General features: G+C 40.1%; 2 protein-coding genes across 2 annotated transcripts in view; both read right to left on the reverse strand.

The window, feature by feature from the left end:
- The window catches only part of prlh2 (prolactin releasing hormone 2), a 119233-nt gene extending 103351 nt beyond the window's left edge, over positions 1 to 15882 (reverse strand). The window contains exon 1 of the mRNA XM_062520619.1: positions 15813 to 15882. The gene's annotated coding sequence lies outside the window, so the exon portion shown is untranslated. The remainder of the gene's footprint in view (positions 1 to 15812) is intronic.
- LOC134065646 (GTPase IMAP family member 8) overlaps positions 1 to 15945 on the reverse strand; it is a 40888-nt gene extending 24943 nt beyond the window's left edge. The window contains exon 1 of the mRNA XM_062520618.1: positions 15813 to 15945. Coding sequence (XP_062376602.1) covers positions 15813 to 15840 — 28 coding nt within the window. The 5' untranslated portion in view covers positions 15841 to 15945. The remainder of the gene's footprint in view (positions 1 to 15812) is intronic.
- Positions 15946 to 18196: the final 2251 nt, after the last annotated feature.

Here is an 18196-nt window from a genome sequence, read left to right on the forward strand (position 1 = left end):
CTTATTTTGATACTGTTGTGCGCAGAGGATACAGGGGAACAGAATATGTAGTCTTCAGAGAGGAGCCTGAGAGAAACTGACAGTTGGTGCCCAGGTGGCTGACCAGCTGGGGTAACATTCTAATTGCTGCCGTGATGTCATAATGAGCAATGTTAAGTCTATGGGGGAAATGGTGATAGTTTTTAACTAATAGTTTAAAAAGTATAAAAGTTACAAAGTTGAAAAATATAAAGCACATATGGCATAAGCAAGACCTACGCAACAAAGTTTGAATGAAGTTTCTACGTTAAACGGTTGAAGCTGAATTGCGAGCGTTAGAAGAAGAAGTTTAATAATAAATATAGCTGCAAGCAGCAATGTGGGGGCCAAGCAGGCAGGTCAGAAGGCCAGAGTTGCCATGGTAACTCAAGGCTGTTACGTCAGGCATAGAGTTTTAAGCAGTCTCAAGAATTTTGATGTCAAACAACCCAAGATTGGCCGAGATGCAAGCCCACTTCCTGTTCGGCGGCTTCGCCGCTAATTTCGATTGGCTGTTGCGGGCGAACGGTTTAAGATATCTTTCCGGAAAGGAAGGCCTATGTTAGACTTGGGCTGAAGATCATCTGTGTGAAGTTTCGTAAAGATCGGACACATTTTGCGGCCTGTGGAAATGTTTAAGTGGTTTTGATTAAATCCAATATGGCGGCCGAATCAAATATGTTGATGTCAAAAATTGAGTTAGGTAACCCTAAGGACCTCCCACAGTATAACAAGACACCAGTAGCAAGTTTAAATTCCAAACACATCAACAGCTACTGGCCAAAATGTCTTTTTGCTAATTACGGCACTCCCTAGAGGTCAAAGGTCACCAAATTTCTTGAGCCTCCTCCTGATGGGGTCCTGGGTGTATGTACCAAGTTTGGTTCTGATGTGTGCAAGGGTTGCTGAAATATGAGCCCACTTCATGTTTGGCGGCTTCGCCGCGAATTTCGATTGGCTGTTACGGGCCAACGGTAAAAGTTCCGAAGAAAAAAAATAATTTCAGAATAGATAATTGTCTGTAGATTAAGTGTGTGAAGTTTGGTGTCGATCGGACAAAATCTGTAGGAAAAGAAGGCTTTTAAGTGTTTTTGACAAAATCCAAAATGGCGGAAAATCCATCATGGCGGAAAATGACGTCATAGGGTGCGTTGAACTCGGGCAGGTCCAAGGATTCCAAAAATACCTGAGTGTTGAAAATTGGAACAACAGGTCAAAAGTTACGTGTGTGAACGCACGTCCAACTTTGGCCTGTTGGTGGCGCTAGAGAGTTTGAGGTGCCGACATGAAACTTGGTGAAATTAATCATTGGACTATTCCCAATCAGTGTGCCAAATTTCACAACTTTTCACCACTCGATTCTATGGGCTGCCATAGACTTCAATGGCAGAAGAATTATAATAGTTTATAATAATAAGAAAACTAAGCATCACTATGGGTGCCTTCGCAGCTTCGCTGCTTGGCCCCCAATAATAAGAAGAATAGGAAGAACAGTACAGTGCATTTTCATGCACTGTAATAATATCGATAATAAGAATAAACAGCATAACAGTAGAGTGCATTTTCATGCACTCTAATAAGAAGACTTGGAATAACAGTACAGTGCATTTTCATGCACTGTAATTATAAGAAGAAGAAGAAGAAGAAGAAGAAGACCGAGGAAGAACAGTACAGTGCATTTTCATGCACTGTAATAACTAGAAAAGCATTTCCTGAAGGAAATACCAGTGCATGGAAAGCCATTGCAAGGATTATGGTAGGGTACTTAAAGTGATTTCTAAGGTGTTGCTAGGCTAAATAAAGTGGTTACTAGGTTGGTTGCTAGGGAAATCACATTGGTTGCTAGGGAAATCACATTGGTTGCTAAGGCGGTTGCCAGGGTGTCATTATGGAAGTGGTTGCTAGGTTGTTGCTAAGTAATTATAGTGGTTGCTTTGCTATAAAAAGTGTTATTTTAGATATAGTTTTGAAAAGTTATCAAAATTGGGAGAAATAGAGAGAGTGATAGAGAAAGTGAGAGGAAGTGAAGAAAAAGAAGTGAAAGAAAGTGGGGATGACAAGTGAGCTATCCAGTTCAATGGAGAGACAGACAGAGAAGAAGTTCCATTGAAGTTGCTGAAGTCAGTGAGAGAACACTGGCAAAGTTGATTCCATTCTATTTCTTTAAAAGCTAATTATGATGTCACAAAGCCAATGTTAAGTCTATGGCAAAATTAAGTTTAGTTTTTATTTAATATTTCAAAAAGTAAAAGTCATAGAAATATGAAAAGTAATAGGCCGAAACTTTGATGCAAGAGCTACGTGACCAAGTTTGAACCAAGTTCCTACGATAAGCGGTTAGAGTCCAATTAGGGCCTGGAAGAATAATAATAACTAGAAATGCAATTCCAAGGAATTACCAGTGCATGAAAATGCAAAAATAGATAGATAATGTAGATATGGTTACTAAGGTGTAGCTAGGGTAAACATGGTGGTTGCATAGTTTACAGAGAGTTGATAGTGTGAAGGTAGACGTTTTAAAGATGAAACGTTCCAGTTCTAACTTAACTAATGATTTCTATTCATGTTAAAATGTTGATTAGCTAACTTAGCTAATGATTTCTAGCAGTTACGCTAAAAATGCTTATTATGCTAGCAATGCTAACTTTACTAACAATGCTAACCAGGTTGATTAGCTAACTTAACCGATGATTTCTAGCAATAATGCTAAAAATGCTAACTATGCTAAATTTGCTAACAATGCTAAACCAGGTTGATTAGCTAACTTAGTTGATGATTTTTTGCAGTTATACTAAAAATGCTAACTATGCTAACAATGCTAACTATGCTAACCATGCTAACTAGCTTACTTGCTAGTGAGGACTTTTATTTTGAAACATTTTTTTGCTAGGGTATCCATGGTGGCCACTATCAGGAAACAAGAAGTTACTGCAGTATAATCATGTTGGTTGCTATGGAAACGGTCACAAACACTTAATTTTAATGGTTGCTATGTTGGTTGCTAGGTACATGGAGGTTTCATGTAGTTGACTGGAGGCATAGTGGATGATAACTGACAGTTGGAATGGTTGAACAGTTCAATAGTTGAGTAGTTTCAATGGTTAAATGATTTAATAGTGTATTATTGCAGTGAGGACCTTTATTTTGAAACAGTTGTGGACAGAGGACGTAGTGAAACAGGATCTGTAGTCTTAATGAGATTGTATGCTTAAAGCCTGAGACAGAAGGTGCCTCTCATTTAGCGTTTACGCGTCCTCTCTCGCTCCTCACTGATCTACATAAAGAATGATGGAGCGGCAACAATGGGATAGTCTAGCCCTTCTTCTATCTTTCTTTATGTAGATCATTGAGTATCGAGGAGCGAGGGAGGACATATAAACGCTGCTTGAGAGGGACCCACAGTAAATACTTTAAAAGTTGTATGTAGATAGTCTAATTAATGTTGATAGACAGAATGTTTAATGGATGTTGATAGGCAGATTGTTTAATAGATATTGATTGACAGTTTAATGGGTGGATGAGTGAATGGTCTGAAGAAGATGAATGAATAGAAGGTTGGATGGAATGTGCCTTATATTCTTGTTAAGAGAGACACTGATACAGCTCTCTGAGAGTAGTTGACACAGGTGTAATCAATTTAACTGGCTAGTCTTAAGAGAGCCAGAGTACTCTTAAAGCCTGAGACAGAGTAAATAATTTAAAAGTTGAATGTAGATAGTCTAATTAATGTTGATAGACAGCGAGTTTAATGGATGTTGATAGACAGATTGTTTAATAGATGTTGATAGACAGTTTAATGGGTGGATGAGTGAATGGTCTGAAGAAGATGAATGGATAGAATGTTGGATGGAATGTGCCTTATATTCTTGTAGAATGGAGAGACACAGCTCTCTACTGAGAGTAGTGGATACAGATACAGGTGTAATCAATTTAACTGGCTAGTCTTAAGAGAGCCAGCCTGAGACAGAGTAGATTGTTTAAAAGTTGAATGTAGAGCGTCTAATTGATGTTGATAGGCAGACTGTTTAGAATGGGTGGATGAGTGAATGGTTTGAAGAAGATGAATGGATATAAAGTTGAATGGAATTAGGAGGACTTATTTTGATACTGTTGTGCGCAGAGGATACAGGGGAACAGAATATGTAGTCTTCAGAGAGATTGTAAAGCCTGAGAGAAACTGACAGTTGGTGCCCAGGTGGCTGACCAGCTGGGGTAACATTCTAATTGCTGCCGTGATGTCATAATGAGCCATGTTAAGTCTATGGGGGAAATTGTAATAGTTTTTAACTAATAGTTTAAAAAGTATAAAAGTTACAAAGTTGAAAAATACAAAGCCCACATCGCGTAAGTAAGACCTACGTGTCAAAATTTGAATGGAGTTTCTACGTTAAGCGGTTGAAGCTGAATTGCGTGCGTTAGAAGAAGAACTAGAAATGCAATTCCAAGGAATTACCAGTGCATGAAAATGCAAAAATAGATAGATAATGTAGATATGGTTACTAAGGTGTAGCTAGGGTAAACATGGTGGTTGCATAGTTTACAGAGAGTTGATAGTGTGAAGGTAGACAGTTTAAAGATGAAACATTCCAGTTCTAACTTAACTAATGATTTCTATTCATGTTAAAATGTTGATTGGCTAACTTAGCTAATGATTTCTAGCAGTTACGCTAAAAATGCTAATTATGCTAGCAATGCTTACTTTACTAACAATGCTAACCAGGTTGATTAGCTAACTGAACCGATGATTTCTACCAGTAATGCTAAAAATGCTAACAATGCTAAATTTGTTAACAATGCTAACCAGGTTGATTAGCTAACTTAGTAGATGATTTTTTGCAGTTATGCTAAAAATGCTAACAATGCTAACCATGCTAACTAGCTAACTTGCTAGTGAGGACTTTTATTTTGAAACATTTGTTGCTAGGGTATCCATGGTGGCCACTATCAGTAAACAAGAAGTTACTGCAGTATAGTCATGTTGGTTGCTATGGAAACGGTCATAAACACTTAATTTTAATGGTTGCTATGTTGGTTGCTAGGTACATGGAGGTTTCATGTAGTTGACTGGAGGCATAGTGGATGATAACTGACAGTTGGAATGGTTGAACAGTTCAATAGTTGAGTAGTTTCAATGGTTAAATGATTTAATACTGTATTATTGCAGTGAGGACCTTTATTTTGAAACAGTTGTGGACAGAGGACGTAGTGAAACAGGATCTGTAGTCTTAATGAGATTGTATGCTTAAAGCCTGAGACAGAAGGTGCCTCTCATATAGCGTTTACGCGTCCTCTGGAGCGGCAACAATGGGATAGTCTAGCCCTTCTTCTATCTTTCTTTATGTAGATCATTGAGGATCGAGGAGCGAGGGAGGACATATAAACGCTGCTTGAGAGGGACCCACAGTAAATACTTTAAAAGTTGTATGTAGATAGTCTAATTAATGTTGATAGACAGAGAGTTTAATGGATGTTGATAGACAGATTGTTTAATAGATGTTGATAGACAGTTTAATGGGTGGATGAGTGAATGGTCTGAAGAAGATGAATGGATAGAATGTTGGATGGAATGTGCCTTATATTCTTGTAGAATGGAGAGACACAGCTCTCTACTGAGAGTAGTGGATACAGATACAGGTGTAATCAATTTAACTGGCTAGTCTTAAGAGAGCCAGCCTGAGACAGAGTAGATTGTTTAAAAGTTGAATGTAGAGCGTCTAATTGATGTTGATAGGCAGACTGTTTAGAATGGGTGGATGAGTGAATGGTTTGAAGAAGATGAATGGATATAGAGTTGAATGGAATTAGGAGGACTTATTTTGATACTGTTGTGCGCAGAGGATACAGGGGAACAGAATATGTAGTCTTCAGAGAGATTGTAAAGCCTGAGAGAAACTGACAGTTGGTGCCCAGGTGGCTGACCAGCTGGGGTAACATTCTAATTGCTGCCGTGATGTCATAATGAGCCATGTTAAGTCTATGGGGGAAATTGTAATAGTTTTTAACTAATAGTTTAAAAAGTATAAAAGTTACAAAGTTGAAAAATACAAAGCCCACATCGCGTAAGTAAGACCTACGCGTCAAAATTTGAATGGAGTTTCTACGTTAAGCGGTTGAAGCTGAATTGCGTGCGTTAGAAGAAGAACTAGAAATGCAATTCCAAGGAATTACCAGTGCATGAAAATGCAAAAATAGATAATGTAGATATGGTTACTAAGGTGTAGCTAGGGTAAACATGGTGGTTGCATAGTTTACAGAGAGTTGATAGTGTGAAGGTAGACAGTTTAAAGCTGAAACATTCCAGTTCTAACTTAACTAATGATTTCTATTCATGTTAAAATGTTGATTAGCTAACTTAGCTAATGATTTCTAGCAGTTACGTTAAAAATGCTAATAATGTCAGCAATGCTAACTTTATTAACAATGCTAACCAGGTTGATTAGCTAACTTAACCGATGATTTCTAGCAGTAATGCTAAAAATGCTAACTATGCTAACAATGCTAAATTTGCTAACAATGCTAATCAGGTTGATTAGCTAACTTAGTTGATGATTTTTTGCAGTTATGCTAAAAATGCTAACAATGCTAACTATGCTAACCATGCTAACTAGCTAACTTGCTAGTGAGGACTTTTATTTTGAAACATTTGTTGCTAGGGTTTCCATGGCGGCCACTATCAGGAAACAAGAAGTTACTGCAGTATAATCATGTTGGTTGCTATGGAAACGGTCATAAACACTTAATTTGAATGGTTGCTATGTTGGTTGCTAGGTACATGGAGGTTTCATGTAGTTGACTGGAGGCATAGTGGATGATAACTGACAGTTGGAATGGTTGAACAGTTCAATAGTTGAGTAGTTTCAATGGTTAAATGATTTAATAGTGTATTATTGCAGTGAGGACTTTTATTTTGAAACAGTTGTGGACAGAGGAAGTATGAAACAGGATCTGTAGTCTTAATGAGATTGTATGCTTAAAGCCTGAGAGAGAAAGAGCTGCTGCAGGTGGGGCTGGCCACCTGGCATAAGATTCTAATTGCCCTATTATGATGTCATAGTCCAATGTTAAGTCTATGGGAGAAAAAATGTTTTAAAAAATTAATATAAATTCAACGATAAAGTTTTCAAAGTTGAAAAATACAAAGCTGAAGTCACCTAAGTAAGACCTACGCAGCGCAGTTTGAACGAAGTTTCTACGATAAACGGTTGAAGCCGCATTAAACACACAAAAAGCGTTAGAAGAATAATATCACCTATAAGAATAATTCGGATAACAGTAGAGGGCATTTTCATGCACTCTAATAAGGAGAAGTTGAAGACTAGGAAGAACAGTACAGTGCATTTTTATGCACTGTAATAATAAGAAGTAGTAGAAGAAGCCTAGGGATAACAGTACAGTGCATTTTCATGCACTGTAATAATAAGAAGTTTTGGAAGAACAGTACAGTGCATTTTCATGCACTGTAATAACAGTGCATTTTCATGCACTGTAATAAGAATAAACAGCATAACAGTACAGTGCATTTTCATGCACTCGAAGAAGAAGAAGAAGAAGAAGAAGAAGAAGAAGAAGAAGAAGAAGAAGAAGAAGCCCAGGAAGAACAGAACAGTGCATTTGCATGCACTGTAATTAGTTATGGGTCAAACGCTAGATTGACTGGCCTATACTGCTATATTTTATTCCCCTGGTTTAACAACTACCCCATGTTTATATAGCCTATGTAGTATATGGGCCCTGTGTGCATGCCAATGGACCTGCACTTAAAGGGATATTCCGCCATTTTTGGAAATACGCTCATTTTCCACCTCCCCTCGAGCAAAACAATCGATATTTACCTTGTTCCCGTTCATCCAGCCATTCTGTGAGTCTGGCGATACAACTTTTAGCTTCAGCCTAGCATAGATCATTGAATCGGATTAGACCATTAGCTTCTCGCCTGCTAGCTTCATGTTTAAAAGTGACTAAGATTTCTGGTAATTTTCCCATTTAAAACGTGTCTCCTCTCAAGTTAGAAAGTGCAATAAGACCAACTGAAAATGAAACCTGGCGTTTTTCTAGGCTGATTCGACATGGAACTACACTCTCATCTGGCGTAATAATCAAGGCAACTTGCAGACTACTGGCACTACTACTGCTTGTTGTCTATGGGGACTATTTTCAGATGCTGCGTACGATATCACTGCGCCTATGGTACGTTTGCAAGTTGCCTTGATTATTACGCCAGATGAGAGTGTAGTTCCATGTCAAATCAGCCTAAAGAAACGCCAGGTTTCATTTTCAGATGGTCTTATTGCACTTTGTAACTTGAGAGGAGACACGTTTTAAATGGGAAAATTACCAGAAATTTTAGTCACTTTTAAACATGAAGCTAGCAGGCGAGAAGCTAATGGTCTAATCCGATTCAATGATCTATGCTAGGCTGAAGCTAAAAGTTGTATCGCCAGACTCACAGAATGGCTGGATGAACGGGAACAAGGTAAATATCGATTGTTTTGCTCGAGGGGAGGTGGAAAATGAGCGTATTTCCAGAAATGGCGGAATATCCCTTTAAAGATTGTGCTGATACTTTTTGTACCCGCCTGATACCCGCCCCAAATAAGCAAAATGCCATCTAAAAGATGACAACCTCTTACCCCCTCTCCCCACCCCCATCCCCGACTTCACAAAATTTCACTCCAGCCAAGTTGGCAACTCTGACTTGTATGTGCGCCCCAGAGCCAGAATCTATGCCATCCACGGCTCAAAGTAACGCTATAGGGCCTCCATCCGCCTTCGAGATGCTGCTTCCTGCTCAGCAACTCACTAATTTGCCCCTAACGAAAGTTAAACACATTATAAATCGGCACATTTTAAACGTACAATATGTAGTTTTTGCTCCCATCTAGTGGTTAAATTTGATTTTGCATGCACGCTCTAGCGCCACGCGTTCTCAAATGTGCGTTGCAACAATGGCTAGAGCTACGGGACGTTGAATGGGTCGAGATTCATTCAAGATGAGTTCTTTGAATAATTTGTATGATCATGTATGAGTAATTACTCCTCGAGCAACATAGTGAATTACGTTGTCATGCTTATATTGTTTCCATTAGCTTACTATCGTAATATTAGCATAGCAGCAGCTAACAACTTGACATGACAGTATAGGCTAATGCTTGTATTGCTCTAAAGCCATGAACTATGTCACTAAGTGCAGTGCTTGTCTGTAGGTTAAGTATGACCGTCTTCACGCTGCTTCTCTGTGTAACGGCAAATGCAAAAACGCGTTTTTCGCTAGCGGTAGTGTTTAGCGGTAGCGTTTCATGTCCCTCTCGGCAGTTCATATTTTTCTATACACCGGAAAGACACGGAAGCCTTCCTGTGAACGTCCCTTTCAATGTAAATGCCGGGAAGTGATTCTTCGGCCAGTAGGACAAGTCAGATAATTGGCATATGTTATTTTACACCAAAGAGGATCTATTTTAGCCTGACTCTCACCAGACCCTTGTAGTTCCGCCATGCTCCACCAGAGGCGTTTCGCTGAGCTCCACACAAGGGTCTGGACTCGAGGGCAATCCAAACTCCTTCCAGTGAGCAAAAAATGATCAACTAATCAGGAGCGCCGAAGCGAGTGTTTGATTCAAACAACAATGGCGGCACGCAGCGAGGAGTCTTGTGCTGACATTGATTCTGCTATTTCAACCGTTTTGTCGAATCTATCGAGTATTCATTCTTTAAAAGATTAACAGAGAATAGTTTTGAAGACATTTATTGGTGGCAAGGATGTTTTTACTCTTCTTCCGACCGGGTTTGGCAAGAGCTTGAAGAAGCCTAGCACGTCATTCAAGATAACAGGCAAGTGGTTTATCAAATCACATGCGAGGATGTTTTACAAGGACCCGCCTTCATAAATACATTTCCTATCGAGAAGTCCCAGATCCTTGTGTGAAGCAGACAGCAAACTACAGGATCTGGCGAAAGTCAGGTTAGATCTATTTATGAATGAAGATTTTGACTTGAGGTCCTAAAACACTTAAAATCCTACATAATGTACCTTTAATAACATTGGGGAACAAAAAAAAAAAAAAAAATAATCCCTACCAACCCATGGCCTCATCTGACTACCAATTGTTTTTTATTCAGGCCTAAGGGGAGAATTTGCACTCTCGGGAAACATTTGGTTTCTGAACTGGTTGCAGTGCCTGTTCTGGTTTGATGTGATGGTCGCTCACGGGTGAGTGTAGAATGAATAAAGGTCTATGGACCTGTACCCCTCAAATCAACTTTTCTCAAGATATATTTTTTTTGTCTAGAAATATGAATGTTGCATTCGAAAGGGGAGGCGAAGAAAATAAACAATTCTGAGTATCCTGTTTTAAAGTAACTTATTTGTTCTAAACAGCTTTTCAAACATGTTAATGGTTTCATTCATTAGCAGAATGCTAGCATGTTATGGGCGACAACGACCCAACCAGTAAGAAATGGAAAGGACATATGTACGTTAATTCAACTTCCGACCTATAATCCATATTGAACTTGCATAAACTACAATAAAATCTTTTTCCAACGACAGTCTGGTGAAAGCGACTAGCACCAACCCGCGATCGCCCCCAGTGGAACTCGGGTGGAACTGCAACCAAATTTGGTACAATAGAGCTCCTCAGTCCCGCCCCTCCTCCGAGAGAGGTGCTTGCCCGGAAGTAAATTTCTCATTCATTTCTCCCATTGACTTCTGGAAAAATCCGGCTATAAAGAGTTTTAGACCATGCCTTAGGCTAATCAGCTACGATGTGACTCATAAGCATATAACTTATAATTTCGAGAGAAAAAATGAACCGAAAATGTAAAAAAAAGCGAAAGGTACAAGACTTTGTACATATCTTAAATTCCGAGTAAGAGAACTCAAATCCCTTGCAGCCTAACGATAGTTTAACATGGTTCCATATTAATCTGAGAAAAGAAGATGATTACTTCCTACCGTTTCCACTGAGTAAATTCAACCTTCGAGATGAGAAAACCGTTCTTTTTCGGAAGACCACACATCGGTCCTGACAGCCCTGCAGCCATTGGCCGCGTTTCCCAAACGCGATCTTTCTTAAGGACTTAAGAAGGCTCCAAAGAAGGAATCGCTAAGAAGGAGCGCTAAGATACGGGTGTTTCCCAAACGCGTTCTTAACTGCCTTCTTAGGAGAATCTTAAGATCAAGCCAAAGAAGCTTCTGAAGAAGCTCTTAACGAGAGCTGTTCACCACGGTGGTGCTGAAATGGAATCAATCGATGCCAGGCAAATCGATCACCCACCCCTTTATAAGCGCACAAGTCACACAGCGCCCCGTGTTCCCCCTACAGGTGCAATTAGGCTACGCATGTATCGTGTGTGCGTGCATGTTTGTGTGTGTGTGTGTGTGTGCAGGCCCGGGTGGCTATTCAGGAGATTCGGGAGGATTACCGGTGGGCCGTTATTTTGGGCCGGTGTGAATATCGTGAGCTTAAATATATTGTTTCTGAAGATAATTTGCAGCGCCCTTGCGGTAGAGGTCTGCAAACCCGTCGGGACCCAACGGGCCCCGACACAATATGCAAATTCGGGCCGGGTACGGGCCTTAAATTCAATAAATAGCACGGGCTCGGGTAGGGCTCGGGCTTGACACTAGTAATGGTTTTATGTACAATATTCATGAATTTTTCAATTATGATGTCAGAATTCATGTCCAAAAAACATTCACGCTTTTTATTTGGTTGAAACGGCATGAGGTAATTCTCCCAATGCTTGCTACACTTGCGCGGTAGTCCCCGCAAGCAGCAGCCCCAGTGAACGGAACTTTAGCACCGCGGGCCGGGCGCTGGAAGTGAAACCTAAAGCCATCCACCGTGGACGCGATTGTCTTCCTGCACAAAGCAGCGAAATTAACAATCATGGATGAACTGTAAACAGGCCTAGATTTGCCTGTGTTTTTTGGGATTATTTGGACCTGCAACTCAAAGAATGTGAGTGTTTTCTGTCACGTTGTTAGGCTGTTGGAAGCGGTCTATATAGACTTGCGCTTGTTGCCTTTATTAGGTGAGCAATAGCCTACATTTATTAGATTGTTATTTAGCCTAATAAATATTAAATTCAAAGTGATTCAATTCCTTTATTTATTTACACGGTGCTTACTAAGTTGGCTATGGACAAGGAGCTCATGTGTGCTGCTCATTTATCTACTCCCGCCGCGCATACAGATTTACCGATGTCATGCCTATCCTGGCTGTCCTTTACATACTGCTTTTGCGACATCCCATTATTTCGACATTGAGGTCTAACTAAATTCATGAACGCTTGTCTTTGCAAGTGTTAATCGTGTGTTAAAAGTATTATTTGTTTAATTGTTAAAGTTGGCTTCCTGAGAAACCATTACGTGACCGAAGTGTCGGGAAACCGTCATGTCTTATAGCGGACCCTTTTAGTCGGGCTCGGATTCGGGCTCGGGCTCAGTAATTGCTTAATATGTCGGGCCGGGTCGGGTTAGGGCCTGATTGCCAGAGGTCCGGACCGGGCCGGGCCTGACATTTTAGGCCCGTGCAGGCCTCTACCTTGCGGCACTTCTGCAGCCTGGGCTGTGCGGTCGCAGCTCCTTATCTGCCAAAAAACTCAAACTAACTGATAAAGCAGAGTGATTATCAATATAGCCTAGGTCTATTTTTTATTAGCTCAGGCCATTCATATATTAACTCATGCAAGACGCATCCCATCTCTCTTATAGATAGTGTGGTAGTAGGCATGTGATGTAGGCTAGTCTACTTTATTAATATCCGAGAAGATGTAACCCTCCAGCCCATGTGGCCTGCGAGTGGGGTGCACATATGCATTAATGTAAACCGGACTTTTACATCGCGGACTTTGGCAACGCCTAGAGTACTGTAGCAGGTGAAGCCTCATTGGATTAGGTTCTTAGTTCAATTACATCTGTTTCCTTGATATCCGTGGAATGCCACAGGGTTGTTGATGTTTTTTGTATGTGAAGTATTATAAACTCATGACGTGACGGCGGTTCCGGTGTTATGTGGTGACTGGCTTCCTATGTCAACTTGCTTCCTTGATGACGTTCCACGATTGATGACGTTTCTTCGACACATGTGGCACCTTGATTTGTCAACTTTCTGATAAACGGGAGACGACACGAATACAAATATGCATGAGATCTTTAAATGTCAAAATTGGTTGTAGTAGGCTACGTGCACTGGATCATGAATATGCCATCGAAAATTAATACCTAAATAAAGTAATTATAACTCCACGTGGGATTCGAACCAGCAATAAATTAGGCTGCAAGATTGACAGACCATTACTCATCTAATCACGCCACGAACTAGCTGTACAATGCCAGAGACGTGTAGGCTACTTGACTTATACCATGTATATCATGATTGTAGCAAGTTAACACTGCTGATCATGTTATCTTGCTACCGAGTTATCTTGCTACCTTTGCCTAAGCCATTTCGTAGGCCTTCTAAGTTGGTTATCATGGTGAAGTTTTACAAACGTTTCAGTAACTTCTAGGCTATGGCCACCTCTACCTGTCTGTAGCAGAGACACATGAACGCCAGCTGAAATAAAAATATGTTGTCTAATTTTGTATCCTTTTGTCCAGCCTAGACTATCCTTTTAATAATGCAGTTCATGAAACACGGACATTGAAATGAAATGCAATGGGCAGGAGAAGTCTAACGTCTCCATATGTGACCATTCAAAGCAAAATCAGTCGTTTTGCGCACAACGTTATTTTGAGATAATCAACAATAACAAACTTCCGGGTTAAAATGTTGAATTTCACGTTTTCGCGTAATTTGACTGTATACAGTCTACAGTTTCATATCGTGAACACATTTCACGGAAAAACATAAGTTTTGACTGTTTAAACCCGGCGAAGATTCAACACATTTGCTGTCATTCCCGTTGTGCACGCGGCGCTTAAAAAGGTGATTTCTCCTCTTCTAGCATATTGTGACAGGAGAACCATGTCAACTTTGGATGCGGTTATCTTAGCGATAGTTTGTGTAATACCCTCGATATACATACCGTTGGAAAGCTTAGTTTATGGCCGTTCACGTGAGCACAATAACTTAATTTAATACATTTTACCGAAACGACTGGTTCCGCTTTACAGGGTCACATATTTTACGCAACATTTACGCACAAGGATAGTCAAAACTCAGTAAACACGTAGGCTTATAGGGTATTAACGATAATGTTGCTGACATGTAAACATGGATTTGGTAGATGTTTTACAATAGCCTACTTCATTTCTCAACTTAAAAGGATAAATGGCTTGGGTAAATGGCTTGGGCAAAGGTAGCAAGATAACTCGGTAGCAAGATAACATGATCAGCCGTGTTAAAGGGATAGTTCGGGTTTTAAGACACGAAGTTATATGGGTTCCCCGTCAGCAACGTTGTGCATCAGCACTGACTTACCCCGCAACAGCGTCCTGTGAGCCGAGATCCAGCCGGTTTTTGATGCTGAAGAAAGTAGTCCGGCAAGTTTCTGGGGTCACGAAAGTAAAGTGTTTTTCTTCTCAAAACCATATGCGTTCAAAAGAGTGATATATTTGCACCACAAAAACGTTGTCCAGGAAAAATTCAAACCTCGTTATCACTTACTTATTTTTCGCGATTCCTATCACTGCGCGCTACTGACAGCTGGACAACGTTTTTGTGGTGCAAATATATCACTCTGTTGAACGCATATGGTTTTGAGAATAAAAACACTTTACTTTCGTGACCCCAGAAACTTGCTGAAGAAAATAGTCCGGCATCAAAAACGATCAAAAACCGGCTGGATCTCGGCTCACAGGACGCTGTCGGGGGGTAAGTCAGTGCTGATGCACAACGTTGCTGACAGGGAACCCATATAACTTCGTGTCTTAAAACCCGAACTATCCCTTTAACTTGCTACAATCATGATATACATGGTATAAGTCAACTAGCCTACACGTCACGGTTAACCTGCAGATGGTTTGTGTCTGAATGGATGAGTAATGAAATGGCAATCTTGCAGCCTAGTTTATTGCTGGTTCGAACCCCACGTGGAGTTATAATTACTTTATTTAGGTATTAATTTTTCGATGGCATATTCATGATCCAGTGCACGTAGCCTACTACAACCAATTTTGACATTTAAAGATGTCATGCACATTTGTATTCTTTCGTCTCCCGTTTATATCAGAAAGTTGACCAAATCAAGGTGCCACATCTGTCGAAGAAACGTCATCATTCGTGGAACGTCATCAAGGAAGCAAGTTGACATAGGAAGCCAGTTACCACATAACACCGGCATAGCCTATTTATCGCGCAACAAGATGACCTTATGTTGCACTTTCACTGAATCTATATCCTGGTAAACAAACACGGGTGCCATAAGTAACGATACAAGAATCCCCAAAGTTGTCAGTGCCTCTAGACGAGCTTGGTCAAACTTAGCCTGTAAGTTAGCTAATGCTAGTTTACCATAGTTATCAGAGGAGCTGACGACCTTAAGTTAACTTAACGTAAACTCTTACACTCGGGTATCGAAACGTCCCAGTGCAGTAACTAAAGTAATCACATTATCCGATTTTAGTAAACATCAAAAACGCGCCGAAGCGTCAAATAATAGGTGCTAAAATAACTTCTTTAACGTTACGTTACGTTAACATGAAGTTAGAGGCTAGACGTGTCACATTTAACATTGTGCGCTAATAAGTGCCGTTAAGTATGTCTTAAGATAACAAAGACAAGTACACGTTAGGTGATTAAAAGGCTAAACGGTAACGGTTACTGAACTAAAGTTTAAGATAGATGTACCTGTTGAGACGTTTTCAATAGGATCCATCCTCCTGATTCAGTTATCGTACAGCTTCAAGTTAAGGATTTCCTGCTTTGTCGGGAAAGCGGCTGCGTCACAGACTCATTCATAATCTTGCTTGACACAGTCCGGCAGCATGGGGTCAGAGTCAGACCTAGTTCGGTCAATTATTCAGTTAAAGTGAAAATGTACTGTAGGTAGGCCTACTGTTCTTCCAAATTATTATTATTTTTATTACAGTGCACGAAATATCTCAATTTACAGTAACAGTAGCCTACTGTCAAAGATCCTGAAGAACCGTCTCTGGTACTGTAAAGGTAATGTTTATTTATATAGCCTAGCGCATTTCACGTGCAGTGAGTGCAACCCAAAGCGCTTTACACAACAATAGGTGCACTCGACATGTCAAGTCGGCTGCAAACGCATGCAGTCGAATGCAAACAGAAACGTAATTTGAGTCATATGCGGTGCATGCTGGTTAGACGTGTTGTTTTACTGTCTATGGTTGTTCGACTTGAAGAAAAGTTGTCATATTAGGCGCGTTCAAGATGGCTGCGCAGCACAAAAACTGCGCAGCACAAGATGAAATTACCTTTGGGCCGGATCCGCATAAAAGCCTCTAGATCCGGACGTACCTTACACACGGTTTCTGGCTAAGGACCAGATCTGGGCCGGTTAGACTTTTCAGCTTTAACCGCAGTGCTGTTTTTCTTACGATTAGCAGATCTGGCCCAGATCCACTTAGGCCTACCACACCGGAACAAAACTTCCGCAAAGACAGTTCACTGATGTGGCCCACATCTGTAATACGGACCTAGACCACCTTCAAACTATTAAATAAATAAAGACTTTATTAGTCCACAGATGTGGAAATTTGTCTTTGGCTCCACAGGTATTGTTAAAACATAAATACAATAAATACATCAAAGACACAGTTAATAAATACACAGACAACTCACAGTCACAATACAGAAGCAGCAGAGTATACAAATATGAAAATGCCTATTTTGAATTTAGAAGTGTTATTGCAGTTGGTATGAATGATTTTTTGTAAATGTTTTTTGTTGCAGTTGCAGCTCTGAAACGTCTACCTGAGGGCATTTTAATGAACTCCCTAAACAAGGGATGCATAGAGTCAGAAACAATTTGTTGTGCTTTTTGTTTAACTTGTGTTTCACAGCACAGACCCAGCTGTTTCTGACCTTTCCCTATAATTTTACTTGCCATGTTCACAATTTTTGTTAATCTGTTCTTGTTCTTAGCCCCAAGGTTTCCATACCACGTATGCATATTAAACGTCAACACACTTTCTACAAGGATTCTATATACTGTCTCTAAACGAGGCCAATCACAGCCAAATAGCTTACAAACAAAACTAATAACTGATCCTCGTTTATTTCCAAATAATCTGGTAAAAATTCACCCTAGATATTATTTCAAAATCAGCTAACATTTTTTGGGGGGTGCAAGGAAAGTTGTTGTTGTTGTTGTTGTTGTTGGTTTGTTTGGGCAGCAATTTTCCATGAAAAGGCCACCTGCTTGCTGATCGCATGCCTACTGGACTATTGACAACTGATTTACAAATAGAATACACGTCCTTAAAAAATATATACAGCATAACTTCAATGTTAAGAATGGGGTGTAATATTGGTATTGATAAATATTTGGCTATTTCTTTCTGATGATGAAAGTTCTGTTTATGTACAGTACAGGCCAAAAGTTTGGACGCACCTTCTCATTCAAAGAGTTTTCTTTATTTTCATGACTATGACTATGAAAATTGCAGATTCATACCGAAGGCATCAAAACTATGAATTAACACATGTGGAATTATATATTTAACATAAAAGTGTAAAACAACTGAAAATATGTCATATATTCTAGGTTCTTCAAAGTAGCCACCTTTTGCTTTGATTACTGCTTTGCACACTCTTGGCATTCTCTTGATGAGCGTCAAGAGGTCACCAGAAATGGTTTTCCAACAGTCTTGAAGGAGTTCCCAGAGATGCTTAGCACTTGTTGGCCCTTTTGCCTTCACTCTGCAGTCCACACGGTGGTTGGAACCAAAGGTCTCAGATTTTGACTCATCAGACCAAAGCACAGATTTCCACTGGTCTAATGTCCATTCCTTGCGTTCTTTAGCCCAAACAAGTCTATTCTGCTTGTTGCCTGTCCTTAGCAGTGGTTTCCTAGCAGCTATTCTACCATGAAGGCCTGATTCAGGCAGTCTCGTCTTAACAACTTTGTTCTAGAGATGTGTCTGCTGCTAAAACTGTGTGGCATTGACCTGGTCTCTAATCTGAGCTGCTGTTAACGTGCGATTTCAGAGGCTGGTGACTCGGAAGAACTTATCCTCCGCAGCAGAGGTGACTCTTGGTCTTCC

The sequence above is a fragment of the Sardina pilchardus genome, chromosome 19, assembly GCF_963854185.1.
Source record: "Sardina pilchardus chromosome 19, fSarPil1.1, whole genome shotgun sequence".
Taxonomy (NCBI): domain Eukaryota; kingdom Metazoa; phylum Chordata; class Actinopteri; order Clupeiformes; family Clupeidae; genus Sardina; species Sardina pilchardus.